This window comes from Typha angustifolia, chromosome 7 (genome assembly GCF_048772165.1).
Source record: "Typha angustifolia cultivar Huaian chromosome 7, ASM4877216v1, whole genome shotgun sequence".
NCBI lineage: Eukaryota > Viridiplantae > Streptophyta > Magnoliopsida > Poales > Typhaceae > Typha > Typha angustifolia.
Genome location: NC_133245.1, coordinates 1,246,982 through 1,260,121, shown reverse-complemented (window position 1 = coordinate 1,260,121; position 13,140 = coordinate 1,246,982). Strand labels below are relative to the sequence as shown.

Below are 13,140 nucleotides of genomic sequence, written 5' to 3'. Positions count from 1 at the left end.
GGTCTAAAAGTTGACTAAAATCAAGTTGTAGGTATTAGCTTCTCCTCAGCCGGTTTGGTTGAAGAACAATAACTCTTATCCAAGAGTTATTCTTACTTTTTTATTCTAACTTAAGATAATTCATGAAACAAACGAGGCATTCTAAAAATACATGCAAATGAATGCCATATCTTACACAGTGAAGATAAGGAAAAAAAGATCAAAGGTATTCCAAAAATAAAAGAAAAAGAAGTTAATAATAGAATACAAAACAATGTCTCAGCCCCATGGACATCTCAAAATGATATGATTCCACTCACCAGCATTACACATTATCAGCAAGACTAAAGTTATCCACTCTACATGATATATTATTCTTTTTTTCACCTTTGTCTATGAATGATTTGATTTGAGTCCTCCCATTGGCTTTCCTTTAAATTTTAAACAAAAAAAATACTAAATTAAACGATGATAAGATTAGCATTTCAACTCGGTGTTTTAATATCAAGTAAAGCGATGATAATTTTAATATTGTTTTTGTTGGTTATTAAGTTTGATGTTGGATACTTTGAATAATGAAGAAGAAATGAAATGGATTCAAGCTATATTCCAACAAGAATGCAGCATGTAGTGATGGAGAGTTGAAGACAGAGGGGAGACAGACGGTGAGACATGGATCATAAAAAAGTAATCCAAGAATCCCAAATCCATGACTCCATCTTGTTCCTAGTTGACTTCTTCGCCACTTATTGCTTTCCATTCCCTAATTTAATTCTTGGAAGATGATTCATACGACAAAGCCAATCAAGATCACAGAATCACAGGCCAGAGATGAAGGTGGTTGCAGGCAATTAAGAAGAAATGGAGAAAAGATAGGCGTGCTAATTTTTCCAAGATCTTGTTTTGTTTAGCAATCTGGCACCAATCTCAAAGTAACACCTCCGTGGCTTCATGCCTTGCACGTTCATGATGGGACCCACGTTTCTCTCGTCGCTATATATGGAGAGAGAGAGAGAGAGAAGGAGAAGAAATGAGTCGTAAGAAGCTCTGCCCACCAATTGTTCGACCAAAGTCCTCCTCTGTTCGTCTTACTCCTCAAACTTGGTTTACTGAAAGCGAGGCCTCATCTAGGATCAATCAACATGGGCAGAACTAGTACAAGGCTAACAAGCTTCTGTCGCAGCCGTGTGGCGACTCGGGTTCGGGCTCGGTCTCAGCGAATTGAATCAAAGTCCAGGCCTTCCATGGTCGATACTAAGTCATTCAGCAACGTGGGTAAGGCTTCAAGCAATGCAACGAAGCAAGTGGCGGCGGTCGGAAGGAAGATAATGATTGTTGCGGAATCGAGGCCCGAAGCTAAGGGAGCTCTGCAGTGGGCACTGTCTCATGCAGTGCAGAGCAATGACACAGTTGTTCTTCTCAATGTTGTGAAGCCAGCAAAGCATGGTGAGTTGTTCATATTTTCTTAAGATAATATGAGTTGAATTCTGGTGTTTTTATTCTCCTTTTCCATTACAGTTGTTGCAGTGAATCCTAAAGGATTTGAATGTCTCTATGCTATGAAAAGTATTTGTGAATCAAGGAGACCAGAGGTAAAGTATCATTCCTATCTGAATTATATTTCAGTGAGGTTAGTTGAAGGTCAAAAATCAAAATAATAGGTAACAAGACAAATTTCTATGGCCAAAGTGTATGAATAGTTTATAATGCTAAGTAGAACAAAATGAGCAATAATTTGATATAATTAAATATGCTGAATGCTGGAAGAAGCATCATATCCTTTTCAAAAGATAGTAGAAATAGACATAGGCAGCCTGGCAGTCTCTTTAATTGGTCCTGTTGCCATCTCCATCAAGAAAAGAAAGTATAGCACTTGAAGCTTAGTGGAAAAGGCCGAGGCCATTATAGAGAAGGGTCCAGTTAGGAATCTTGTTTTAATATCAGGCTAATTTCAGTCGATAATCTAATGGCAAGGACTATGCAATATACTCCAAAATGTGACTGCCCGAACAAGCTACTTTTACCTAATTATGTGGCCCCTCCAATTTGCATCTATCAAGCCACCTTCCTTTCTTCCTTTCTTTTGATTGCAAAGTTTCAATTATGCAGCAATAGCCTACATGGGCTATCTGCTTGTATATTAATCCTGGACTTCATGAACAATTGCGAAAAAACCTGAGTCCCTAATGATCTCCTAACAGGTGAAAGTAGAGCTCTGCTTGAGAGAAGGGACAGAGCGAGGACCGGCCATCATCGACGAGGCGAGGAAACAAGGTGTCTCTCTTCTTGTTTTAGGGCAGAAGAAGCAGTCAGTGACATGGAGGCTACTAATGATGTGGGCAGGGGATAGGATCAGAGGAGGAGGTGGAGTGGTGGAATACTGCATTCAGAATGCTTCTTGTATGACTCTAGCTGTGAGGAGGAAGAGTAAAAGATCTGGAGGTTATTTGATTACTACCAAGAGGCACAAAGATTTCTGGCTTTTAGCTTAGCCAGTTGCATGTATGCATGCATGCATTAATATTTTTGCCTTTCTATTTATTTATTTATTTTATAAATTATTTTTTTATACTGTATGAATGTAATTGGCAATTAGTTCAAGAAGATTAAAATTGAAGTTATAAGATGAGTTCTGGGCTTGTGGCTTTGCAATTATTCCATCTCTCTCTCTCTCTCTCTCTCTCTCTCTCGCTACTGACTACTACTACATGTTGAAATATTAGACTAGAAGCGAACACCCGATCCGACCCGAATGTTAACATCCATTAAGACTTCTACCCGACCCGAATATTAACTCGTTACGTCGCACGAGCTCATTCTCTTCGCGGAAAAACCCTAAACCCTCCTCTGCCTCTCTCTCTTCGCCTCCTCCTCCGATCTTGCTCGCTCTAATGGCGAAGACTAAGACCAATCCAGACTCTTCCAAGAAGAAGAGCAAGAAGAAGAAGAGTGCGAAGCATCTACTCTCCGGTCCCGCAGCCGCCGCCATGAAATCAGCGAAGCAGGAGAAGGAGAACCCTTTCGAGACGATATGGTCTCGCCGCAAGTTTGACGTACTCGGCAAGAAGCGGAAGGGGGAGGAACGCCGCGTCGGGCTTTCCCGATCTCTCGCCATCGATAAGGTGCCTCATTTCGCTTTTCAATCCCTTGTTTACATGTAAAGCTTCGTTTTTAAGTCGCAGTACAGCTGAAGGATTTCCAGAATTAACTGCGTACTAGCTTAATTTTGCTTGGATGACAGAGGAAGAAGACACTGCTGAAGGAGTATGAGCAAAGTGCCAAGTCGTCTAAGTTTCTCGATAAGCGAATTGGTGAGCAGGATGATACGCTCAAGGAATTCGATAAGGCAGTGTTACGTCTCCAACGTGAGCGACAGGTGAGTTATGCGTGGTCTTTAACAAATATTGCTCTGAACGAATTCATAAGGATTATGGGGTCTCTAGTTTGGATAAGTCATGCCAAAATTTTCATATTGGAGCAAGAAACTTTATTGGGAACATCAATGCCTGTTTTTTGCCCTTAAATTTTTTAAAGCATTTTCATTATTTTTACTCTTTTCTAATTGTTTCCAATGGAATTCAACGGAGTTGGTTGTCTCCTAATCTGTTCATACCCTCGTTTTGTTGTTATTTTTGTCAGTAGAAGTTTGCCTTGGAAGCATGACCTACAAGATAATTTCTGATTCTCTCATCTGTCTTAAGCCTATGACTGCTTTAACGAATGGACCTTACACCTAGTATTGACACGTTTTAAACAACTCTTGGCTTTCTTTATTGATTTTTTGAATCTTAAAATCTAATGGAAATTTCTGATCCTTCCTGACTCTTCAGTTAAAGTTGAAAAAAACAAGCAAGTATAATTTATCTGATGAAGATGACGACTCTATGGTTCCTCAATCACACTCACTTTCTGAAAGGGATGATTTTGAAGAAGAGGTACCTCCAGATGATGATGAAGGTGTGTTGAATTGAGAATATGTATTTTATTTAAGCAACATATGATATTTAATACTCTTATGGAGCAGATACTCTTCTATTGTGATGTAATTAGTAAAGACTATTTATTATTTTTGTTGCACTTTGATAGTGCTTTTTACGCCAATAGGGAAAAAGTGCCCCCTGACTTTTTCTTTGATTATAAGAATATTAATCTTGCACGTGTTTATATCTTGTTGAAGGTTTATGTTATGAAATTCAGCAAATGATCATTCATCATTGTAGGTAATAGAAGACTTGTCAGTTGTAGTTAATTGCATCATGCATGGAGTTACCAAATGTATTTGGTAGCCTTTTCTAAAGTTAGCTCATATTTGTCCTGTTTGCAAAAGGTTTCAGTGAATCACTGGTTCTTTGAATTCATTGATTTTAGATTTCTTTTAGATCTTCAATTCCTATAGTGATTGTGTGATGAGTAAAAAGGTGGTTAGCACTTAATCAAACTCTAAAGCTTCTCACTCTTTTCCTACCAAGTTGTTAAGGCACTGGTGCTTGAAAATTATATTACCTTTCTATCAAGAGATCCTAGTTTCACCTACTTTTCTGATTTGAGGCCACTTATATCTTCTGCTGTATCGCAAACTTTTTTCTTATGTTATTCAATGTGTTGCACTCTTAGAATAATATCTTTTTTCCTTTTGCATTGTACAGATAATGCTTATCCAGCACCTGACTTAAATATCTACAGTATGCCCCGTCGTTCAGAAACTACCTCACTTGATGGAGAGGAAAAGGTTTGCTTTCATGAAGAAAAATGTGGTCCATGTTATAACTTCACATTGTTACAACTTATTCCTATCTTATCTCTGTTGTGTCACGACACATGGTACTCATCCATTGTGCCTCTTTCTATGCTACTGGTACTATTGCTTTGCTTAATTTAGCTGTACCGGCAAACACTCATATTGCCGTAAGGGTTTATATTTTTCTATGGAGCATTTCAATGCTAACTTGTTCAGCTATGTTCATACAATCACTCAAATGATGCATGCTTAGTTTGTCTGTTTATGAACATCCTCATTCCTCATTCATTCTATAGCCACTTTATTGATTGCAATATAATTACTGTATCAGCAGACCCACAAAACCAAGAAGCAAGTGATGATGGAGATAATTTCAAAGAGCAAATATTACAAGGTGAGTTATTTCTGATGCTTTTGATTGATTATCTGTTGTCTCCCATCTGTTTGTTATATTTTACTAAGCAGTGTAGATGCTTGCCTATCAGTTGATATATATATATTGTCCTTGCTGATGTCTTGTTGGATATCATTTATCAACAATATTGATTTTTCCAGAGATTTGCAGTTGTTCACTTGTTTTTCTGTATTGGTTAGATTACAATGTTTGACAGGCCTTTAACCTTAAGGAATGGAAGATAAATATTTACTTTGGGGACTAATCAGTAAAAAGAAGTTGAGCGGTAGTTTTGTTTATGTGAAATATCAAATTATGAAGGCTAGACCTTAGAATTGAACTCACTGGCTTTATTTTTGGGCTTTTTTTAAAGTATAAGATAGTTATTCAGTTAAGGCTTAAGAAAGATATAGAAAAATATTCAACAGTTGGTTCTTGAATAGTCAAATGTTTGCAAAACTTTGTTGAACTCATCCATTGATCACAATTTAGTTTGTAACACATTGAAAAGATCAATGTACATTTATATCCAACTCACAAGGTGGTCTACTTTACTGGATATAAAAAAGTTGTTCTATCAGATTATTTTGTAACTTTGCAATGTCTCCTTTCTGAAGTGTCAATCATGTGTTTGTGTTTACACATCAGCCTGCATTATGCTCTATGGCCCGAGCTCTATTTGACTGTTTGCATGGGTGCTTGTTCTTATGAGCTTATTCTTCATCTTATAATCACTCTGAAGCAATGTCTATGACTACATTTTGATCTTATCTTATGCAAAAGGCTACAGGCTTATGGAAAAAGAAATTGTCAACTAAGATAAGAATCTAACTCCTTACTGCAGGCTGAAAAGGCAAAGGACAAGGAAGAAGATGAACATTTTATGGAAAAATTAGATGAGGACTTCTCATCATTGGCCCAAACAGATGCACTACTCTCCTTAATGCAGCCTAATAGGATGACTTCTGTAAAGTATACAATGAACAATGATACAAGACAGATGCATAAAGAAGGATCATTTGGTTCCACAGGCAAAGACTTCCTTAACAAGGTAATTGTATGCTACCGCACTTTGTATGGAGTAGTGGAGCTTCTTACATTAGTTATAACAATACAAAGAGTATAGCTTGACCTATGACATATAGTTTACTTTATTTATCTTTGCTTCTTACATCTTCTTAGTATAATCTTAGGTCAAAATTTCATCATGTCATCTTTTTTTTAGAGAAATCTGCTTGTACAATGGAAACAAAATACTATCTTCAAGCTATTTCAAGTCCTTTGATTTGTTAGGTATTGTTTGGTGTTACAATTATTTTCTTATGAGAATGCTCTCTCTGGAGACTACTAGCTGGTTCCACGAGTAATACAGCCTAGATGTGTGGATTCTGTGCATGATGAGAAATGGAGTCCTCTTAATCATATATATTGGATAAGAGACTGGTGGGTGAGGCTCTGTGCAGGCATGTGAATTAGCAGACAGACAGAAAGGGATCATCTTAGCACAGAAAGGGGGAAAGTAAATCAGTGATGATCAAGAATCTTTTCTTGATGTTTGCTGTCCTTCCACCAGACTTTCCTCTTCTTCCATGATAGCACTCCATTATAATGCTAATCCTCACAATTGGATGTCCCTAATGATGATGAGAATCCTCTTTCCTGGAAAATGAAATTCCTCTTTGGCTCAACATTATTCCCTTGTTCACTGATGGCTAGTTAGAGCTGGTGTGTCAAACCAGTGTTATCCACCTTGCATGAGCCAAGCATGATCAACACACTCCAGCACAGCATGGTGTATTTTCTGTGACTCTTGCTTACTTGTCTTATAGCTGTTGCAATGTCAATTAGGTAGCAAATAGGATTTGGTTGCAAAATAGGAGCAGGTCAATGCAAGTTGTGAAGAGGTGAACATAGGGGCTGTTAGCTTATGAGATATGGTGAGGATGAGGAAGGGGTAAGTGTTGGGGATGTGTCCTGCTTTTGTGTGGTGGAATTATTTGATGCTTGGCGTAAAGGAAGTTGGAGAACTGTGTTTTTTTTTTCTTCTCTCTCTGGAGGAGTCGGCATCCCTTCAATGAGGGTGAGGAGGATTATGGTGGAGTCACAGCCAAGTCAACCTGAGTGGGGATCAGTGCTGCTGCCAATGCAGCAGAGGTGGAAGGCAACTGACGAACAAAAATTTGCCTTGTCAAGTTGACAATCTAAAACTATATAATCATCTAAGTTAATAGCTGCTCTTTATGCCACCAATGACTAAAAGAAGCACCCTGTCTTACTGTACCAGTGATAGGATCAGAGGAGCACATTTTTAGTTGTGACTGGCAGTTTGTGTTGTGTATACCATTTTTAGTTTCATGACCAGCTTAGTCTGCTATATTCCTTTAATTATTGCTTTATGTTGCATAGTCTTTTCTTCCTTCCAGGAAAAGCCTGATGCTTATGACAAACTGGTCAGTGAGATGAGGATGGACTCACGAGCTCGTGCATCAGACAGGACAAAAACTCCAGAAGAAATAGCCCAAGAGGAAAGAGAACGACTTGAAAAATTGGAGGTGTGCTGCACTATCTAACTCAAATCTGATTCCCCACTGATTCTTGTTGAGATAATAATGACACATTATACTGTTATACATGTTTTGATATTTGGAAATTTTGGAAGTACCACTATGAAAATATTCATGTTTCCAGGAGGAACGCAAAAAACGGATGCTTGCTACTGATGATTCAGATGACGAAGGTAGTGATGATGAAGAGATGCAGAACGTGGCATCGAAGAACTTGAGATCTATATCTGGTGATGATCTTGGTGACTCATTTGCTATAAGTGATGAAGCAGCAAACAAGAAGGGCTGGGTCGATGATATATATGAAAATAAGCATATAAAAGGTGATAAGGAAGATAGCGTGTCTTCTCATGATTCAGAAAGCAGTGAGGAAAATGATGAAACCGATGATGTCAGTGACGAAGATGATTTAAGTGGTCATGACTTGGGAATTAAGTCCATGGGAGATTGGGAGCAAAGTGATGATGACGACTTAGGTGTAGTTGGAGAAGAAATGGAGCATTTAGATGAGAAAGAAATGAAGGCTGATGATAAAACAAGCACAGATATCCAGAAAGCATATTCTCAAGCTTTCAATAGGAGAGAAACTACTGGAAAACTGCCTCCACAGAAAGATGATGGACTCCCTTTTGTGATTGAAGCTCCAAATAACCTGGCAGAACTATGTTCTTTGCTTGACAACCGTTCAGAAAGTGAAGTAATTGAGGCCATAAACCGCATTCGCTCTTGCAATTCTATAAGACTTGCGCCTGAAAACAGAAAGAAAATGCAGGTATGGTTTTCCCTTTGTTTTGTGGAGAGTCATAATCATTGATTACTACTTGTTAATAAGTTCACATGATTAGCTCCAACTAGTTGCTAGGAAGCTTTTACCACTGCTGTAAGGAAAAAAAAAAAAAACTAGTTGCTGACAACTTTTTCTTTATTTTGCAGATTTTTTATGGTGTCCTGTTGCAGTATTTTGCAGTTTTAGCTACTCGGAGTCCATTAAATATCAAGATAATTAATGTACTTGTGAGACCATTAATAGAGATGAGTGCAGAGACTCCATATTTTGCTGCCATCTGTGCCAGGCAACGGTTGATACATATACGTACTCGACTTTGTGAAGATATTAAGATTCCAGGTTTGTATGATGTGAATTAAATGATAAGGAGAGAGTGACTCCTGCATAGTAGATTGATTTCTGGTCTTTGTTTCCACCGTTCATGTTAAGACCTTTTTATATCTTACAGGAAAGAGCAGCTGGCCGAGTTTGAAGACCCTGCTTCTTCTGAGATTGTGGTCACTTATATTCCCATGCTCTGATTTCCGGCATGTTGTCACAACTCCCCTGCTCCTCCTGATGTGCGAGTATCTGATGCGTTGTCCCATTGACTCTGGTCGAGATATAGCTATTGGTTCTTTCTTATGTTCAATGTTGCTCTTGGTAAACTTCATCATAGTATATATTTATCCTTCCAGATCTCAATTTGATGCAAAAAAAAATGTTGTTGGTATAATCCAATATGTCCCTTACTCATGTCTGCTTAATGGTAGAGATTAGAGTATGCCTTTCATGATCCCAAAGACTCCTAGCCAAATGATCTCATGATTTCTTCTTCTTTTTTTTAATTTACCTTACTAAGTAATCTTGTTTCCCTTGAATATCTTTTTAGTTCATTTTTGCCTTTTAGGTAAGACATGCATTTTTTTCTTCCTTTCGTTTTGTTTTTGCTGCATTTTCAGGTGCTAAAATGACATGGTAAAATTGCTTTTATAGGTTACCGAACAATCTCAGAAGTTCTGTCCTGAGGCTATTATGTTTTTACAAGTTCTTCTGTCCTCTTGTATAAAACCAGAGCCTGGATTGGATGTATATTCTCAGGTATAAGTTTGTTCAAAAAAGAAATAAAGTTGCCTTTTGTAACTTTGTACTTGTTTTCTTTGTGCTGGATGGGATGAAAATAAAGGATATCCTCTGTTGTTCAGGTCAGTCATCAGCTTGTGGAGCTTAGATCGCTGAAACCATGGCTCTATATAAGCGATCAAGTATGTGAGGTAAATCATGTTGATTTCATTGCAGTCATGGACATGCAAGCAGACTCCCCCTATTTCTCGTCCAATGATTTCAAGTAAGTTGGTTGGTTTCAGTTGTGCAAAGAGTTGCCAAACCTTTCTAAGCATGTCCGATGATTTAATTATCCTTTTACATTTTGAATGACAGGGCAAGTATCCTTATATCTGTGGCTGAAACTATAAAGAGCTATGTTAACACTTACGAAGGTTTTAGCTCCTTCCCAGAAATATTCCTGCCAATTTCTGCACTGCTGCACAAAGTGCTAGAGAATCCTAATTTACAAGGCTTTTTACAAGACAATGTGCAAAATGTAATTGATTTGATTGAAAGGAAAGCAGAACAATATCACATGCTGAGACAGCCACTGCAAATGCGTAAAGAAAAGCCAGTCCCAATCAAACTGTTGAATCCGAAATTTGAAGAGAAGTATGTGTTTCTCGAGATATGTTATTTTTCCTTATCGTAGGCTGACTGTTCCTTTTTACTGCTGTAAAGGGCTCGAGTTGAAGAATTTTCATGGCAGATGTAATCTTACCTGCTAGTTCTTTTTAAGCTGAAAATGTACTGACCTTGATGTTCTTTTCTTCTTGGGAATACCACAGCTTTGTAAAGGGTATAGATTATGATCCAGATCGAGAAAGGGCGAATATGAAGAAGCTGAAAAAGCGTCTCAAGAGTGAAAAGAAAGGAGCGATACGTGAACTACGTAAAGATAATTATTTCTTGTCTGAAGTGAAAGAGAAGAATAGGATTGAACATGAGCAAGAAAGGACGGAACAATATGGGAAGGCCATGGCTTTCCTCCAAGAGCAGGAGCATGCTTTCAAATCTGGACAACTAGGAAAAAGCAGAAAAAGGAGGAAATGAAGCTTTCTCCGATGTCCCTCCCTATGTATGTATCTTAATTCTTTCCATCATCTGTTCATTTGCTTCACCATCAAGTTTTCTCATGAAATGTTGTATCTGTATTTTGCTTCCTCGAATCTTTGATTTGCACGCAAATGTTACAGTGTGGCAGTCAAAGTTCCAGTAGCTTACCTATTATTAAAGCTAGCCATTTTTTATCATTTGTCCAAAATGCAAAACAGGAAAGAGAAAACGGACTCAGGGTAGTGCAGAGATGACATAGCTTCACCAGTCGGTAGATTGAGACAATGTGAAGCAACATCTAGCAGATTTGGGTGGTACTCAGCAGGGATTCTCACCTTTCATTGAGCATAGAAGTTGGTTGCTCCACGGCAAGTGACTCGACGGTCTGCATGGAGGTCTGTTTATGTGGGTTTGGGGATGGCCTTGTAAGATAAAAGAGCAGAGCGTTCAACATATCCAGCATAGCCACAGTTCAATTGTGTTGTTTTTTTTTTGTATGCCTTGTAAAATAGGCCTGATAACATTAAAGCAGAGGCTGTTGATTTGGTTGATTGATTTACCAAATTTAAGAAAAATTTTGTCATTTGCTAAGGCCTATTTTTTGTATCTTTCATATTCCGTAGTTGAGTAAAAAGGCTTACATCAAAGAAAATGTTTCTTGGCAATACACAGGATCTTTTTACTGCTCACCAAATTGACAGTAGGTTGTCCATGAACGATGAGTATTCGCTCATGCTCAAGATTCCACTCCAGGGGATATTTCAATCATATTGGAATGCTTGGGAGTCTCCAATTTGGCATAAGTCTCACGGGTTCGATTGTGGCAGCACCAACACATCGTGCAGCATGAAATAAACCCACCACTAGAATTAATAAGAGTACTATAACTGCTTGGAACCAACTGTAGGACTGGTACGCACTAATATATTCGCTCCTCATCCTATTTAAACAAACGATGAGAGAGAGAGAGAGAGAGAGAGAGAGAGAGAGAGAGAGAGAGAGATGGGGGAGCGTCTTAGGAAGGTGATGGTGGAGGTGAAGCTTAGAGATGACTCTGATGATATCGAAGAAGACCTTGAATCTATACTCAATAAGCTAAGCCAGTTGGTCGATAAGGTTGTCTTATTCCTGCTTCTTCTCACTGCACTATACTTCTTCTGGTTCTACCATCGCAGCATCAAAGCGAAGAAAGCTTCAGATAGTACCGACTTGGAATCATCCCACCATCGTTCTTTCTCCGATGACTTGGAGGAGACGAGGGGTTGGTTCTCCAAACTTCGAGTGCTTTTAGATACTTAGACGCGAGGCAAATATATTAGTACAGGGGTTATGATCTTTTTCTCTTTATCCTCCTCTAGACGTTGTGAGGATTCTTGTTTGTATTAAAATATTTCTTCAATGAATAGACTATATGTTCAGTATGAGTTCTTACAATCTGACATGGGGAAGTAGAGTTGGATTGGATGCTATTGACTATTGAGCCATTTCCGTTCCTCTCTTTTGTTTGGCTACGATAAATTTAAAATAAACGGACATATAATATTTGATGAACAATGTACATGAATACTACGTGCTTTCCGAGCAACATCGTTGCCCATGAGATGTACATCACATAGAAACCACGCCTTTGGCGTTTATATAATTTTATTTCACTAGTTGAAGGAAAACAAAAAGGAAAACGTGATTGGCATTTTCCTTCAGTTTTCATTTCAGATACATATCTACACAAGATACCGAAATGCTTGATCGACGCTGAATTGTATCAGCACAAGTGATGATGGAGATAATTTCGAAGGTCAAATGAGTTATTTCTGATCCTTTTTATTGATCATTTGTTGTTTCCTGTCTGTTTATTTTATTTTACTTAGCAGTGCAGATGCTTCCCCATCAGTTGAAATGTACTGTCTTCTGCTGGTGGCTTGTTCATCAACAATATTGATTTTTTCCCAGAGGTTTGCAGTTGAGTTGTTCAATTGTTTGCTCTGCATTGGTTGCATCACAGATTTACAATGTTTGACAGGCCTTTAATCTTAAGGAATGCGAGAAATATACGAGGAAGGAGAACAGACTTGAAAACGGAGGAATGCTGCACTATCTAAACTCTGATTCTCAATTGATTCTTGTTGAGGCAATGATGACAGGATATATTTGATACTGATGATTCCGATGATGACGACGATGAAGGTGGTGATGATCTTGGTGAGATGCGTCCAGTCCAACCAGTCCACTTGTGTTTTGTTGTATGCCTTGTAAAATATGTCTTATGACGTTAACTCAGACAAGGTTGTCATCAATTTTAAGAGGGAATTGTTGTCATTGATGAGGCCTTGTTTTATATCTTTCAGATTGTATTTTTCAGTACATTTAAGTATATAGTTCTTATAAATAAATCAATACAGAAGCTTATTATTGTTCACCAATTTGACAGTAGGTTAGACTATTTGCCACAAGTAGTTGCTCAAGCTTGAATATAAATAGCTTTTTTTTTTTTTGGAGGAAAAGTCATTATAAATAGATGTTTAATAGCATGCATGAT

At 38.0% G+C, this 13,140-nt stretch overlaps 2 protein-coding genes and 1 long non-coding RNA gene across 4 annotated transcripts; all 3 read left to right on the top strand.

Annotated features, from left to right (window-relative positions):
* The first annotated feature begins 587 nt into the window (after positions 1-587).
* On the top strand, positions 588-2,605 carry LOC140763364 (uncharacterized). The gene is made up of 3 exons (XM_073101524.1): positions 588-1,425; positions 1,498-1,571; positions 2,181-2,605. The coding sequence occupies exons 1-3, from the start codon at positions 1,122-1,124 to the stop codon at positions 2,469-2,471; spliced, it is 669 nt and encodes a 222-aa protein (XP_072957625.1). The 5' UTR covers positions 588-1,121; the 3' UTR covers positions 2,472-2,605.
* A 185-nt stretch (positions 2,606-2,790) lies between these two features.
* Positions 2,791-11,187, top strand: LOC140762978 (uncharacterized). Of its 2 annotated transcripts, none has more exons than XM_073100975.1 (15): positions 2,791-3,101; positions 3,221-3,355; positions 3,810-3,936; positions 4,626-4,708; positions 5,052-5,111; positions 5,956-6,162; positions 7,535-7,663; positions 7,800-8,447; positions 8,609-8,801; positions 8,911-9,104; positions 9,438-9,542; positions 9,647-9,789; positions 9,882-10,160; positions 10,337-10,626; positions 10,823-11,187. In XM_073100975.1, exons 1-14 carry the CDS (start codon positions 2,871-2,873, stop codon positions 10,599-10,601), a joined length of 2,799 nt encoding a protein of 932 aa, XP_072957076.1. In that variant the 5' UTR covers positions 2,791-2,870; the 3' UTR covers positions 10,602-10,626; positions 10,823-11,187. The 2 variants fall into 2 exon arrangements, with proteins under 2 accessions (XP_072957076.1, XP_072957075.1); XM_073100974.1 differs by having other exon boundaries at positions 5,049-5,111.
* A 1,096-nt stretch (positions 11,188-12,283) lies between these two features.
* LOC140763637 (uncharacterized) lies at positions 12,284-13,000 on the top strand. Its single transcript, XR_012104853.1, has 3 exons — positions 12,284-12,399; positions 12,476-12,556; positions 12,625-13,000. It is a non-coding gene; the product is annotated as an uncharacterized lncRNA (long non-coding RNA).
* The last annotated feature ends 140 nt before the right edge of the window (positions 13,001-13,140 follow it).

What these genes read in the sequence shown, in the direction of transcription:
- LOC140763364 (XM_073101524.1), top strand. Translation starts at nt 1,122, where the DNA reads ATGGGCAGAACTAGTACAAGGCTAACAAGCTTCTGTCGCAGCCGTGTG. An exon ending in TGTGAAGCCAGCAAAGCATG is followed by an intron (nt 1,426 to 1,497) that starts GTGAGTTGTTCA and finishes TTTCCATTACAG; the next exon opens with TTGTTGCAGTGAATCCTAAA. An exon ending in GTGAATCAAGGAGACCAGAG is followed by an intron (nt 1,572 to 2,180) that starts GTAAAGTATCAT and finishes ATCTCCTAACAG; the next exon opens with GTGAAAGTAGAGCTCTGCTT.
- LOC140762978 (XM_073100974.1), top strand. Translation starts at nt 2,871, where the DNA reads ATGGCGAAGACTAAGACCAATCCAGACTCTTCCAAGAAGAAGAGCAAG. An exon ending in CACTTGATGGAGAGGAAAAG is followed by an intron (nt 4,709 to 5,048) that starts GTTTGCTTTCAT and finishes TTACTGTATCAG; the next exon opens with CAGACCCACAAAACCAAGAA. An exon ending in TATGTTCAATGTTGCTCTTG is followed by an intron (nt 9,105 to 9,437) that starts GTAAACTTCATC and finishes TTGCTTTTATAG; the next exon opens with GTTACCGAACAATCTCAGAA.